Consider the following 15,338-nt stretch of genomic DNA (forward strand, 5'->3'; position numbering starts at 1 on the left):
TGGGATGTTTTAGTTGGGGTTGGTCCTGCTTTGAGCAGGGGGTTGGACTAGATACCTCCTGAGGTCCCTTCCAACCCTGACATTCTATTATTCTAATTACCATTGACTTCAGTGTGCTTGAGTGACTTCCTCACATCCTGCAGTGGGAGAACACGGCCCAGCTGGGTGTATTATTCTCCCCTCCCCTATTACTGGCAGGTCACGCTTTAGGTTTTTCTTGGCTCAGCAGACCAGTATTTTTGCTACTTTCTCTCCTGACACATAGTGTTGTTTCTATTTACACAAACCCAGTGCATCATGCTGTGTCTTCACCGACTTCTTCCTTGCTGTTATTGCAGGTTTGGCTGGAGCTTCTAAAACCCATAACAAAACAGATGAAAAGTAAGTGTCCAAGGAATACCTGTGCGCTAGCCGCTGCAGACAAAGCTCAGCTAGTACCAGAAGTCTCACTGGCACATTCATGAACTGGCTGACGCTTGGGGACATGGGCTTTCAGGTTCTGGTATTTGCTTGGGTTCACCTCGTGCTGGGAGGTTGAGTGGGGCTGTTTGCCAAGTCTTCACGGTCCATTTTACAGCCTGTGAAAGTCTAGTGGCCATAGGAGCTGGGCTCGACTTGTGATGCTCTGGATCTCGGTCGGTCAGCAGAGCAATGGTAATGCTGTCCTGTCTGTAACAAACCTCAGGCTGCGAGATCCTGGCAGCTCACATGCCTGATCAGAGTTTGGCCAAAAGCTACTTTTCTGTCTGGAGTGTAGCTATGTGCCCATAGAGCAGCGATACTCAGACCTCAGTGATTCAGGAGCCAAATTAGCGAGCGACATTACCCCAAAGAGCCCCAGTGATATGAATTCATTGTTTCATTTACTATAGTACTATTCTAATACAAACAGCATGATGGGGACATATTTACTGTACATATATATTATTCTTACAGCAAACAGGTTAATAAATTTGTGCACGTTGATAACTTAATTGGTTAATAACATAATAAAAGCCTCCTGATTGGTTAATAACAGGTTGGTTAATAGTGAAATCACACAGTATTTTAATATCTTGTGCTGCAAAGAGCCACAGCAGACGCAGTAAAGACCCACTCGGGGCTCGCGAGCCGCAGGCTGAGTATCACTGGCTCACAGTACAGCTATGAGCTGGCCTCTGCAACCCTTACACAAGCAAAGGGGCTGTAACAGGTGAAATTCACTCCTGTGCATAGGCTAGCACCGGGTATATGCCAGTACTTAATCTGAGCCAGGGCTGAGCCCTGGCACCTCGGGGCCTGGCTGTTTGTAGCCCCGGCACCTCTGGGCCTCGAGGTTCAGAGCCCCGGCACCCCGGGCCTGACGGTTCAGAGCCCCAGCACCTCTAAGCCTGGCAGTTCAGAGCCCCGGGCCTGGCGGTTCAGAGCTCTGGCATTTCAGAGCCCCGGCACCTCCGGGCCTGGCGGTTCAGAGCTCCGGCACCTCCGGGCTTACTGCATCAGTTATGAATGTAAAAGTTTGCTTGAGCCTGGCACCTCTTTCATTACAATTAAGCACTAGTCTATGCATGGTGTAGGCGGCAGCGAGGCCGGGTGCTGGAGAGATGCATTCCAACCTAGAACATCCCATCCCAGCTGGGATTAGCCCAAGGTGACCTGCAGACTGCCAGATACAAAGCCAATCATCTAAACCATTTCCCCATAAGCTTAGATTATGATTTTCAAAAATGAATTTGCAAGCGAGATCAAGCTCAGGTATCTGCTGAACTAAGCCACGTGAACTCACAGTTCCTGTTTGCGGGAGATGAGGCTGCAGAACAAAGCATTGGGGCTTGATTGCAGCATTGCATTCCATGCATTTCAGCATGAGTGAAAGGCTGGTGAGTGAGGCACCTGCTTCGTGGCTGTGACGTGTTAGCTCTGGGTGTTTTGCCACAGCTCAGAAGCAGGCGTGCCACATGCTTTCAACCTGCTGTCTGCAGGTTAGAAATGCAGCAGCCCCTTTGCAGGTTTTGCATACGCACGTTCTGTTTCGTGCTGTCCTGAAACACAACTGTCCTTATGGTGGTGGTGCCCCCACCCCCTGCTCTCCCGCCATGACCCCTCCCCACCAGCTCTGCCATTTCAGAGGCTGCTGCCAAATCGTTGTGCCTGTGAATTGCTCAGCTTTTCCCTGCTGCTTCAAGGTGATTTCTGCCTTCTATTCATATGTCACCCCCCGGGCTCTGAGAGGAACAGGTGATTCTGTCCTTACTGCTGTGTCAGGGAAGCCAATATGTATGTACGTAACTCCTGGGGTGCCTCGAAGTACATTGTCCTTCGGGGAGTCCCCCAGAGCAAGGCAGGGCTAAGCTGCGCCCTGAGACATTTCAAGGGGCAAGGCTGCAGGCCCAGACATCGGCCTCCTGGCTCCTGGCACACACTGCAGCTGAGGCTGGTCTAAGTTATGTGGCTTGGGGGGTGAATATATCACCCCCCTGAGCAAGGTGAGTGCTGGTGTGGACAGTGCTCTGTCTCCGGCTGCCATAGCTACCGCTGCTTGCGGGCACTGGCATCGTAACGTTGACAGGAGAACTCTCTCCTCTCTGATCGGCTGAGAGCATCTGCACTCGCTGTGCCGCTGTAAGCTCTGTGGTGAAGCCAACGCCTTAGTCTCAACAGATCGGTGTCCATTATTCCACAGAAAGGCAGTTGGGGCCCCGGAATCAACTCTACTCAAGTTTGGCCATTTATCGGTGCCCTTTTGTAGGCCACGTCATTCCGTTTGGCTTCCCCTTCTAGCCCACATGTGGCCGAGACACAAAGGGCTTTAAAATGCTGTTGAGGTCCAAAGTCTGCCCTTCGTTAAACCCACACAGATGCCTACAGGATTTATCGGGGTGGAGCTGTGGGCAGACTTGGGTGCTGGGAATATGGTGCACCACAGGATTTTTCCAATTACATGCCTGCCAACAGCCCCTCCCTGCCGAAAACAACCCTGCAATTACATTTATCTGAGTTGATCCTGCAGCTCCGATAGCAGAATTTGCCTCTCAGTGCACAAACTAGCCATTGGAGGGCTTGTTTCTTCCGTACTCCTCCTCTGGGCCCTGTAGCAGGGGCTGGTTACATTTTCCGTTTGTTTGGGGTTTCACTGCATGCCAGTATCGTCTGTGGAGGGGCTGTTGTCGCTGTGCGGTATTGTCCACCCCCAATGGGAAAGTCTGATTCAGAATAGATGGCTGGCTAGAGCCCCACTGGGATAGCCACATTAAGAAATGCTAAACATCATTGGGTAAGTTCAGACCCTCTGGTCCTCTTGAATTCAGTGGGCAAAGGAGCAGCATGATGAGCCCAGTCCTGTGAGGTGATTGGCCTCCAATGGGAACAGCACATGCTCTGCTTTGGCTCAATCCAGCCAGGTACTGAGCACCCTGTCCCAGTCCAGGGCAGCACTCAAGCACATGTTTAATTTGAATCATCGGGACTGTCCTGTTTACTGGAGTGGGGCCATTTTCCCATTGACTTCAATAGCCCTGCTCATGTGGTTCAAGTTGAGGCTCTGCTTAAGTATGGGGCTGAACTGAAGCCTGGGCTCAGCACCCTGCAGGATCACATCCCAGATGCCCAGCACCCATCAGGGCCAAATTTGTAAAGAAAAAAGTGATTTACTCCCCAGTGTGTGTGGGTGCAGGGTGTGTGAAGAGATTTGTAAATGTTCTCAACAGACATTTGAAATAAAACTTATGAAGATATTGTGTTTTAAGATCCTAAGGAGGTTCTTTTCAAATTTATGGTGAAATTTTTCCCAGTGGACCCTGGACATCTGAGAGAAGAGTTGACAAGGTACAGTACTGGTTTTTTTTCATTGTTTATATTTTTATTCGCTACTAGAGGCTTTGTAACTCAGTCTTCATTGTCTAAAACATTCAGTGTCTGCAGCCAAAAGAAGCCCCCTAGCAGTAGTCATTTTGACTATAAGTGCAACTTTATCTGTTGCAAATATTTCTTTCTCTGACCCTCTGTTTAGAAACACAAGGAATTCTGCCTAATCCATCATCTTTATTTGTCCATTAGCCATAGCCATACACTGCAGATTTTTATTTGCAAGGCATTGTTTGGGGTTTCCTGTGATCTGTAAATCTACTGCAGAATTCTACCTTTTAGTGCAGAATTATGTATTTGGAGAAAACATTACAGACACGAACCAAGTGTAAAACCAATGCAGTGGTTTCATGCAGATTCTTTAGCCAATCTAAGAGTAGCTCTGAGAGATGTGAACTGCCCCATAGTTTGAAGTGTTGCATTCACTCTGAAACCTACAGTTTGCCATTCAAATGTCAGTGTTATTTCTCTGATAAAGACCCAAGTGACACACCTCATCTCACAATCCCAAACTGCGTCTCACACGCTGGATGTCGAAAGATTCAGTTGTTCCGGACCCTGCTGCTAAAACTACCAGCTTCTACAATGCTTCTTTACAATGTGTAAAATGATCTGAGTTTAAAATCAGACTCACACCAGGCTACTGGCTGATTGTCTGGGTCTACAATGGACCTAGATAAGTTTATGAATGGGGTTACATGTTAGGGTTTTCTGCGATAGCAGGGGACTGGATTCTAGGGTGGCCAATTGTCCAATTTTCAACCAGAAAGTCCAGTTGAAAAGGGGACATGCTGGTGTCCGGTCAGATCTACTGACCGGATACCCAAAGTCCAGTTATTGTGGGTGGGGGAGGTGCCAGGTCATCTCCTGTGCCAGCCCCTACTCAGGCAGAGCCGCCTCCTACCTGCATCGGACGGCTGCAGCTACCAGCCTGGCTCCGAAGGCGAGTCCCTCCCTACCCCTTTCCCATCATCAACTTCTCTTCCCTCTGGAAAACTATCTGCTTATGTCTTTACTTCTGGGACAGCCTACGAGGCAAGTGACTCCCTCCGCAAGCCCTACCTGCATTGGTTTCGCAGCCATGCTAGCAGCAGAGTTCTCGGATTTGAAGAAATCCCTGTCGCTGGTGGTAATGAAAGAACTGTTGGGGGTAAAACAAGATCCACTTGAACTGAGACTTGACCAGTTCCTTTTAGCCTTTATTCTGGGCATTTTAAGACAATGCCGTGATCACCTCACCATCACAGCTACATGCAAACCCCACTATGGCCAGGACAGCGAGTGCTGACATTACCCTTCCCGGGGACAGGGCGACTTTTTCAAATCTCTGCTCTGTTCTTCCCGTATGTCCTCTCCAGTCACTTGGGGTCAGTCATTTAGCTTTCCTCCTCGGTTCTGTAACTTTGCACAGACTCATTTTGCCTATCTGCATACCTTTCTAGTATGACCCCCTCAGTAAACCATTCACATGCATAAATCCCCTAAACTAATACCCTTTTGCCTAACTGTCTACATCTGTCCTCCTCCACTGGCTCCAGCCAGTAATTTTTATCTTACAGCAGGTGTTTATTCTTCTGTCTGGTCTGTTTTTTGTGGGCTTGGGTTTTACTTGTTTGCACAGACCAAGGATTTTACAGCTAAGACATACAAGCCAGTTTCATTGTTACATAACTCTGACGCTGTTATGGCTAAGTTCTGAACTCAGCAAAGAGACATACAAAGAGTGAAAATCCCTTTCTCTCTTCTTATCTAGTCACTCGAGCTGCCTAACACACCCCATGACCCGTTCTCTAGTGGAGCCCCTCTGGAAAGCCCTGCGTTCGCACATGGTTGTGAACCAGCATGGCTCAGACTCAGAGCCCCATATGTACCACCCGTCCCGTCTCTGTGCTCTTGGAGTGAAAGGAGCCCCTCTCCTGGGACACTGAACACTCACAGGGTCTGAGCCAGAGCCCATCCGTCTCAGTGGAAACGCTCCCATTGACGGCCCTGGGCTCTGGGTCAGGCAGGGGAAATGGGGCCAGTTGGACTGGGGCCTCAAAAATGTCTGTAACTGACATGAAATGAGTGGGGGAGGGGCTCCAGTGAACATGATGTGCCGGGGTCCACATTGTCTCTCGCCAGGTCTGCATGTACTGCCTTCCATCTGCGTATCGCCAGATGATGGATCACCATCCACCCTGACCTGGCACTGCCACTTGAGCAGAAGTGGCAGGTGAAGGATCTCAGCTTCTTGCAGGGTTGAGCCTTTCACCAGTGCAAAGCCTAACGGACTCCTGGAGGGTCCCCGTCTAGCAAAGTCCCCACTGCAGGAGATGGGCTGGCTGTGTTGCTTACTAACTAGTCTGAGCTGGGAGCGGGAACGTTTGCTCTCTGTCAGGAAACTGTTCTCTCTTCGTTTGCAGGTATCTCTTTACCCTTCAAATCAAGAGGGACCTGGCAGGTGGGAGGCTCCCCTGCAGTGAGAACAGCGCCGCTTTGCTGGTGTCGCACCTCTTGCAGTGTAAGGACAGACAAGCGTGCTGTAGAGCCGCTCTGATTCGACCACACGGGCAGCCCGGGGTGACATTCTCTGGCCTGCGTTATGCAGGAGGTCAGCCTAAGTGATCACAACTGGCCCTGAAAAACGGTGTATTGTTCCAAAAGCCCTCATTTAACTATTCATTTCCAAAGCATGGCTTAGCTTACAAACCAACCCCTAAGCTTTGCCCTGGATGGCAGGGCAAAGCAGTGGATGTGTGACAAACGCTGCCTGTTTGCCCAGTCCTTGCACAGAGCTGACTCACTATTATATCCCATCATCTGGCTTTTGCAGCCAGAGGTTTGAGTGAAATCAGCCCAGCATGCTTCAGCGCCGGCCTGGCGGCAGGAGAGCAGGCCTAGCAGCGGGCACGAGGGACTGCTCTCGGGAGAGAGGGTTGCAGGTCAGGGGCGAGTCAGCTTCCACTGAAGTCCCTAGGAATCTTTCTCTGGCTGTGATAGGAGCGAGACCAAGCCCAAAAGTGCCAGTCCAGCAAAGCAAGGGGGCTTGAGCACGTGTGTAAAGGAAGCCCAAGCCCAAGTTCTTGCAGAGGAGGGCCGAGTTGCTGAACTGGAGTGAAATGAGTCAAGTTAATGTGTATTTGCCTGGCTGTGTTCCCTGAGCTTTTCGATCGGAAATATCTGTACATCTCAGAACAGCAGGGAGGGCGTTACCACAGTGGAAAAGGTCTTTGACTAGCAAGATGGCCCAGGCTATTTAGTGTCCCTTGGGGGACCAGCTCTCAGAGTCTCACACACCGTGGTCCAGTCAGGGATGCCTTGTTCCCTTGGCCTTCAGCCTTCCCCAAGAGTCACTTTATGGAGCCTGCATGGCCTCCCAGCCACAGGGTCAAGGGCCACCATGATCTAAAATGGAAAGGTTGAGTGAAGGCATCTGGATCTCCAGTTAGACCTCTTGACCCTTAGTCATGTGAGCAATCCTTACTGACACAAGTGAGATTGGAAGAATGAGGCCTTTAGTCTGGCTTAGCTAGGCCCTCGTCTGTTGCGGGGCTGAGTGCCCCTTTTAAGGTGTGGGGTCCCTTCCATGCCCATTAAAGCCCTTGTGGTAGGAAGAGCCCTGTTGTCAGAACCGTGTGTCACTGATGTGTCAGAACCATGTGTCATTGCTCCCATCAAAACTCTTACTGACATCAGTGAGACAGGACCAGGTCCTAGACATTCATAGACTCAGGGTTGGAAGGGACCTCAGGAGATCACCTAGTAAGACCAATTCCCAGACAGATTTTTGCCCCAGATCCCTAAGTGGTCCCCTCAAGGATTGAGCTCACAACCCTGGGTTTAGGAAGCCAATGCTCAAACCACTGAGAGAACAGCAGAAGCATCACATTTAGGAAGAGCTGGGAGTTGCCTTTCTCTGTCTGGGCTCTTTCCATCCCGCCATACCATGTCTATGGTCTTGCAGCGATCAGCGAAGTCAGTGGTCTGATTACTCATTCAGTTTGCCTGCTATCGTCTCCTCAATAGGCATTGCTAAATGCCGCTCTTCCTTTCTTTCCATACAGCTGAGCTGGGGGACTTTTACGAAGAAACAGATAAGAAGCACCTGGAGAGCCACCAGTATTTACCCAACCAGGAATATTTAGATGATAAGATCATGCATTATCACCAGAAGCACGTGTGAGCATTTCATCTGCACTTGTGTCATACACAGCTCAGAATGTATCTGCTCCTTTCACAGCACGGATGTTAAATACCTATAGCAGAGACTGGTTTATACAGTATGTGGGGGTGCTGTCAGAGGACTTTAGAGGGGCTATTTATTCTAATGTCATTAGACTTATAACCCTCTTCCTTGCCTAGTGGGAAGACGCCAGCTGAGTCGGACGTTCACCTGTTGGACGTAGCCAGGAAGTTAGAAATGTATGGGATTAGACCCCACCCCGCAAGTGATGGGGAAGGGACGCAGATCAATCTGGCTGTCACGCACATGGGAGTGCTGGTTTTACGGGTAATAACATTTCCCTTTTAAATTCCTATCGTACGATGCAATGGGACCCTTCTGGAAAAGCTTTTCCTTCCATTCTCATCAGAGGCCTTTTAGCTGTACCAGAGCCTACGTGACGTCCTCTTGCACCAAGAAATCACCCTAGGGACGGGACACGCTCTGTAGATAGGTGCTGTAGTGAGTAGATAAGGGACATAAACATTTGTTGTTGTAGGCCCCTGTCTGAAATCCAAGCACTTCACTATCTTCATCACTACCAAGCCTGCTAAGAGCCAGGGGGAGATGGTTTTCTGTCCTAGGACCAATAATTTTGAGAGTTGGAAATTGTTTGCTGTCTGAAAAGTCAAAAAAAATCTCAAGAATAGTCACAAACAAACCAAAAATCTATTTTTTTTGTTTCCGGTCAATTGAAAAGTTTTGTTTCCATTTTAATCTTTTTTCCCCCCTTTTAACCCTTTTCAGCCAAATTAGCTTAAATTTCTAGACAAAAAATTGTTTTGAACCAAACATCTGAATTTTTCATTTTGAAAACGTCCAAACAAAGCGTTTTGAAACATTCCCCTTGGCGTTTGTTCAAGCTGGACAAGCCCCTGAACTCCAGCCAGCAGTGACAAATCCCATCCTACAGCTCCAGACGTGGCTTCCCACTGATGTGGGAGGTGCCCACTTTGAGAATCTGTGTTGTTTGCCCCTTGTAAACTAGTGTGTTTAAGAAGTAAGACGCTCATTTTCCAGGGCAGTGCCACATGTTTCCCGTATAATCTTCAAGCAAAAATAGCCGTGGAATGGCTATGCAATTACCTAGTGCTATAATCATGACATATGAGCAGTGTAACTACATACCTCTGCTTTTCCTGCATGAAGTGGGGCAGCCTTGCCTAGACTAATGCCAACCTGCAAAGCCACTTGTGGTGGAAGAAAATCATAATTACTGGCCCATTGTTAATAACTAGCAGCCTGTGTAGCATGTTCTAAGGCAAGTGATGCTCTGTCTGGCAGTTTAGTCAGCGAGCTAGACACACACACACATGGCTTCTGTAAAGCCCAGTTGTTTTCTATGTAAGAACACAGTGCTTGGTGTTAGAAAGGTGACAATCACCAGTTGTGCTGAGGGTTCTTTTTAAAGCTTGCTGCCCCGAGAGGATGCATGCCAGAGCCATACAAGTACGTTTTAGATAGGTTCATGGCTGAATGATGTACATAATGACTGCACTGTGCCCAGCAGACAGAGGATGGAGCACCCCCGCCTCATTAAGGGCCTGATCCCAGCCCACTGAAATCGACCGGGGTCTAGGCCAGAGCCCACTGAAATTAATGGCAGTCTTTCCAGGCCCTTGGAGCTTTGCTATTAACTTCCATTAACACAGGATCAGGCCCTGTAGGCTTATCCTTCCTGGGTGGGTCCAAATCTGCTTGTCTGACACATCCCCTCGGAGGCAGGGTAAACTGATGTTGGTAAATTGGTGGGACTGTGAAGTGAGCAGGGTTTGAGGTCAAATCCTTGGAGCACCCTCTACACTCATGGGAGTCAATAGAAGCTGAGTGCATTTTGCCAGCTCAAGGCCCTGGCCAGTAATGATTTGACCATGACCAATGCGTTGTCATTGCAGGGGAACACAAAGATTAACACATTCAACTGGGCCAAAATTCGGAAACTGAGTTTTAAGAGGAAACATTTTCTAATCAAACTACATGCAAATATCTCTGTAAGTACCACGTTACTGCCAGCTGCCAGGGTTGAAGATCACATGTTTGTATCAAGCAAGGAATAGTTAGCAGGGCTTTGTCAAGGTTGGCAGGAGAGGCAAAACCTTCTTAACAGTATGTGTGTGTGTGTGGTGTCACTGGCACCCGAATGTGGCCCTGCTCCCATGCCACCCCTTCTCTCTTTTAAAAGAGGTGGGGCCATGGTCTCTTGTCTCTCCCTGTCACTGAGTTCATGTACTTCAAATAAAATGTGCTCCCTTGGGCTGTGTCACTGTTGGGGTGTGGTCTCTCACTGCACCTTTCTCTTATTTGTCCAGAGAAGTGTCTCCTCCTGCTGGTGAAATATGTGTGAAGCCCAAGGGGCACAGACCGGGTAGGCCTTCACAATGTGTATATGGAGAACACTTTTGTGGTCCCTGAGTATTTCCAGCTGACAGCCTAGTTAGACATTCAGCTGCCCCAGGCATTGCTAGGGGTAAGCCCACAACTAGTGGCCTGTATACATCAGACCAGGGCCCCTCACCCTGTCCCAATGAGACCCACACCCAGTTTCAGCTCTAAGTCCATTGAGAGGCCTGGGGTTGCAGGGTTCACAGGCCAGTCCTGCATCACTCTCTGCACAAAGGTGCATGTCTTCGTGTGTGAAAAAGTGCTCGTATTTTCACTATGACTTTTCAACAGGGATTAACCCTTTGGGTTGTGTTTCACATGTCCGGTTCCCATCCAGGCTTTGTGCAAGGACACCTTAGAGTTTACCATGGCAAGCAGAGATGCGTGCAAAGCGTTTTGGAAGACGTGTGTGGAGTATCATGCTTTTTTTCGACTTTCTGAAGAACCACAATCCAAACCCAAAGCCCTCCTGTGCAGCAAAGGTTCAAGTTTCCGCTATAGGTAAATTGCTCGCACTAGTTCCAGTAATACCATAAAGAAAACAAATGTCTCTTTGCCAGCGTTAGCGGTGTGGTGCAAAGCGGGAGAAGGAAACGTGGTGCTAGCTTGTGTCTTTAGGCACAGCCTGATGAGCACGTAGCCCTGGGAGGGCAGCAGTGGGACAAAGGCTGTCTCCCCCCAGGAATTAAAAACCCCCATGGCTGGCCCAGGTCAGCTGAAGTGGCGCAGGGGGCTTGGGCCCAATGATTGCTTTGTAGATACTCACTCTGGCTTAAGCTCTGGGTCCCTGCGAGGGTGAAGGATCCCAGAGCTCTGGCTCCAGCCTGAGCCTAACGTCTACACGGTGATTTGTAGCCTTGGAGCCAATCAGTTGGACTGAGCCATATGCCAGGGCTCTAGCCCCGAGAGTCTCCTCCAAGTCGCAGGTCTTGTCTGGCTTCCTCCATTACCCTTGTACCCCCACCCTCTGCATCTTGCCCAGCAGAGCAGGGCCAGGCCGGCCTGAACCTCAAACTCCTTTGTCCAGGCCTGTAGTGCAAGGCATGAGCTAGCCCTGGCCTCTGTGCTGGCTACAGCAGAGGTTACAGTCCCATGCTGTACGGGCAGCACCATTAGAACCGGTTTTTCACAGGTGTTTTTTTGTCCTTGCCAGCGGCAGAACCCAACGGCAGCTGCTGGAGCACGGGCGCAAGGGGAAGGGGACGAGCGCGCCGTTTGAGAGGTATTGGCAGGGGAGGAGACTGCTTTGTAGCATTTCAAGGGCTATTTGCAATGGGAAAGTGACCAGTGTGTCTTGGCTTTGCAGGAAACACTATCCGGCTCGGTACCATGAAAGGCAGTGCCGCTCGTCCCCAGACCTCCTCACAGATGTGTCCAAACAGGTACTGCGCTCTCCTCAGTGTCCCTGATGGGAAAAGTCACTGGCCCCCAGGCCTGGGTAATCATTCCTCCGCAGCCTTTGCTGCACTGGAGAGAAAGCGGTGGCGCGGGATCCCAGGCTGGGCCATCCCCCGGGGATTTGGGGGGGCATGGTGCAGCAGTGACCGGGGGAGCATGTGTCCAGTGCTCTGTGAGCTGGGATGTGAACAGCGAAGGAGCGAACCCCAGAGTGGGGCCAGCGCTTGCGTACACCACCGCAAAGTGTGCATGGGAAGCACTGGGTACATTATCTGCCCCTTGCACGGTGGTTCGTGCTGCACTGTAATGGGGCATGTGTGCGTAGGACACCACCACTCCGGAGACCCACATTCCCGTGTTTCCCACTCGACCAGGGGGTGTTCATCCCCCATCCCAACCCGGGTTAGGGTTCTCTTCGTGGCTCCTGGCGACAGGGGAAGTGAAGTGGTACCACTGAGGTAGCCTAGCCGGTGGAACTTCACTTCATGCCTCACCACCCTCACGGCCACACCCTGCCAAGGTCTGACTGGAACCGCATGGCTCAGGTTGACTTTCACTGACCTCTGCCCTGCCTGTGCTGAGAGCAGAATCTGGCCGCAAGGCAGGTGCGTGAGTGTGAAAGCCTCACCCATGGCTGACAGGTGCCCTCAGGGCGCCTCAAGTGGGGTGGGGGGGAACCACCTGGTCTTCACTGTTTGTAACTGGCCTTGGCTCACCTCTGGAGCCTCCCCGGAGAGCTGGGGTGAGGCAGATGTGGCTTTCGTCTGTTTGCTGGTTTGGGTGCTGGAGGGAAGGGGGACCCAATGGGCTACGGAACAGTATTTATCCATCTGGTTGTTCTTGGAGATGCAATGATTAGAAAGCAGTAAAAATGAATAGGAGAGAGAGAGACCCCTCCTCCCCTTTCCAGGGTCTTCCCGTACCCTAACAGGCCCTGCTCTGTCTCCCTAGGTTGAAGACCTGCGCCTGGCCTACGGCAGCAGAGCCTGTTACAGGCACACAAACGGAGTCCATGTGTCGGATCCCATGCTGGACAGCAGGAGGCGGAATTCCTCCATGGAGGTGACGTTCGCAGCAGAGCTGGAGCGCTCCAAGCCTGAAGCTGACTCCAAGCTCCTGCCCCATTCCAAAAGCAGCTCAGGCTTCCCGTTGGCCTACGCCGAGCTGGAGCTGGAGTGGGAGCCGGCTGATGGCTTCGGGCAGCGCCGCCCGCTGACCTCCTTCCAGCCCAGCCACACGCTCGCTGGAAACAGTAAAAGCACCTCAGCTGGCAACATGCGGGAGGTCACCTCCAGGCAGCTGAGCTACACAGATGTGCCCTACATCCCTTCTGTCAGCCAGCCGCTGGAGACGACATCTCCACAAGTGTTCTTCTACGTGGACAGGCCTCCCCCAGGACCACGCCTCACGCCAGCCGCCGCCGAGGAAGCAGGGAGGGGGCTGAGTGGCCCTAGCCCCATGGCAATGAAACCTCCCAAGAGATGGCCAGGCCCGGCCCGGATGAAGGAGCTGCAGCCTGAGGCCTTGCCTAGGACTTGCTGTGTCAGCAGACACCTAGAAGAGGAGAGCAGAGCCCTGGCTGGGGAGTTTGACTACAGCAATCAAGAGCAACTGCCTAGAAGATCCTGGAGCCAGTCCGATATGAAAACCATCCATTTCCCATATGGATCGGAGTTCAGGCCGCTGGGCCCTTGCCCTGCTCTGAGCAGTAGAAAAGCGAGTATTTTAAGGTCCGTGCTCGCCCAGCAAGGGCTGTCCAACCCCCCTGCAGCTCCACGCCCGGCTGAACGCGGCGTGGCCAGCGGGACCGAGTCCAGCGACTCAGACCCGGATCTCCTCCACGTCGATTACTACTCTCTGTATGGCCGGGTAGGAAAGTCGCCCCTGGCCCGGGTGCGTCTGTCCTCAGGCAGCCTCCAGCTGGAGGAGGAGGATGAAGAGGTGTCGTTTGCGACAAGCAGCGCAGAAGCAAGAACTTCAATGGGCATGTCCAGTTATTTCACGTAACCGTCTCCAATCGGCTTGAGAGCACAGAGATTTCCAAAGCCAGCTTGAAGGAACAGGAAAGTCATTTCTGTGTGGTGCTGCTCCCTCCTCCTTGCTAAGCATTGTGACGGGTTCGTGTTGCGTGAGTACAATCAGCTGCAGAGACTGTGTTAATGGACGACAGGGGAGCTCTAGGACATAAAGATCTAGGCAACAGGCAAGAAAAAAGTAGCCAACAGCGGGCACCCCAGCAAAATCTCCTACATCGAGGTTCTCAACGAGCAGGGGTCAGCTCGTCACGTCCACTGGGCTCACCCAAACTGCGAAATGGCAAGCAAGCACCGGTCAGTTCATGGCTACTGGGGAACAAGGGTCCCGATGCATGGAAGGTGGAGAACCACTGTCCGACAGCACGCCCACAGAAATGTCACCTCCATGCGCCTCCGCCAGGGGAATAGAGTAAATGAAAACTGCTAAAATGTCTGTTTCTAAGGGAGAGAGAGCGAGACGTCAAGCTGGCCCGAATATCATTGGGAGCCTGTTTGGGGAGACCGGTGAGTGCGTTAACCACAGGGCTGGCTCCAGGCACCAGCCGAGCAAGCTGGTGCTTGGGGCGGCAGATTCCAAGGGGCGGCGTCCCTCCAATCCTTTTTCTTATTTTTGCTTCGCCGCTTTGGGCTGCCCCTGCTGGTTTTTTTCTTTTTGGTTCGCTGCTCCAGCTGTCCTGTAGCGGGCAGTGGTGCAGAGGAGGGTAGCACCCTGCTGGGCGGTGCCAGGTTTGTAGCAAGCGCGGCAGGGCAGCCCACGTCCTTCCCTCCCCTCCGACTGGAGCAGTGCAGAGCCCTCCTGGAAGGCTGCGCTGCGAGCTTCCCGCTGAAGGTTGCCCTGGCCACCCCCCTTCTCTATCTCCCGGGAGTCCCCCTGCACCCACGCTCTGTCTGCCCCACAGGTTTTCCCCCTTGCCGGCTCGCAGGTTTGTTTGTCCCCGCCCCCCCCACTGCTCCGGCTGGCCCACAGGTGTTTTTTTTGCTTGGGGCGGCAAAAAAGTCAGAGCCGGCTCTGGTTAACAGAACATTTGTTATGGCATCGCCATATGCCCCAGCTCCTGATCACAATGGAACCCCCTCTGTGACGCCAACCGCTTGTCTTTTGACCCTGCCACATAATTAATGCTGGCGAGGAGCGCCTCTCTTCTAACCAGAGATGGTGCGGCAGAGAGCCTCGCCCAAGCCTCTAGGCAGGTTGGCTCGAAATACGTTGGAGTTGCAGCCCAGTGTGTTGGCCACCAGCATCCTGATTTGTGTAGGGAGTGAATGCCGCCTCTTCCCTAGCCAGAGCATCTTCAGCCAAAGACGCTGCTGAGACACAGATTTTGTACATCTGTTTGTAAATCGTTTTTGGTGGCTGCCCTGCAGACTGTCCCCGTCTGCGGTGAGGCGGAAAGGTACTTCCCATTACAACTGACCGTGTCTTTGCCACTCACGTCCACCGCTCTCCTTCCTTCCGCTAAGGGACAGCATGCGGC

The 15,338-nt window shown here is 51.7% G+C and overlaps 1 protein-coding gene across 2 annotated transcripts in view; it reads left to right on the plus strand.

Annotated features, from left to right (window-relative positions):
- The window catches only part of FRMD7 (FERM domain containing 7), a 28,219-nt gene extending 13,769 nt beyond the window's left edge, over positions 1-14,450 (plus strand). The window contains exons 3-12 of one of the 2 annotated variants that reach the window (XM_075068902.1): positions 339-381; positions 3,726-3,804; positions 6,249-6,346; positions 7,890-8,004; positions 8,188-8,335; positions 9,943-10,038; positions 10,767-10,930; positions 11,583-11,651; positions 11,736-11,811; positions 12,779-14,450. In XM_075068902.1, the coding sequence (XP_074925003.1) occupies positions 339-381; positions 3,726-3,804; positions 6,249-6,346; positions 7,890-8,004; positions 8,188-8,335; positions 9,943-10,038; positions 10,767-10,930; positions 11,583-11,651; positions 11,736-11,811; positions 12,779-13,834 (1,944 nt within the window). In that variant the 3' untranslated portion in view covers positions 13,835-14,450. The remainder of the gene's footprint in view (positions 1-338; positions 382-3,725; positions 3,805-6,248; positions 6,347-7,889; positions 8,005-8,187; positions 8,336-9,942; positions 10,039-10,766; positions 10,931-11,582; positions 11,652-11,735; positions 11,812-12,778) is intronic. The other variant, XM_075068903.1, reaches the window with a different exon arrangement.
- Positions 14,451-15,338: the final 888 nt, after the last annotated feature.

The sequence above is a fragment of the Chelonoidis abingdonii genome, chromosome 8, assembly GCF_003597395.2.
Source record: "Chelonoidis abingdonii isolate Lonesome George chromosome 8, CheloAbing_2.0, whole genome shotgun sequence".
Classification (NCBI taxonomy): Eukaryota; Metazoa; Chordata; order Testudines; family Testudinidae; genus Chelonoidis; species Chelonoidis abingdonii.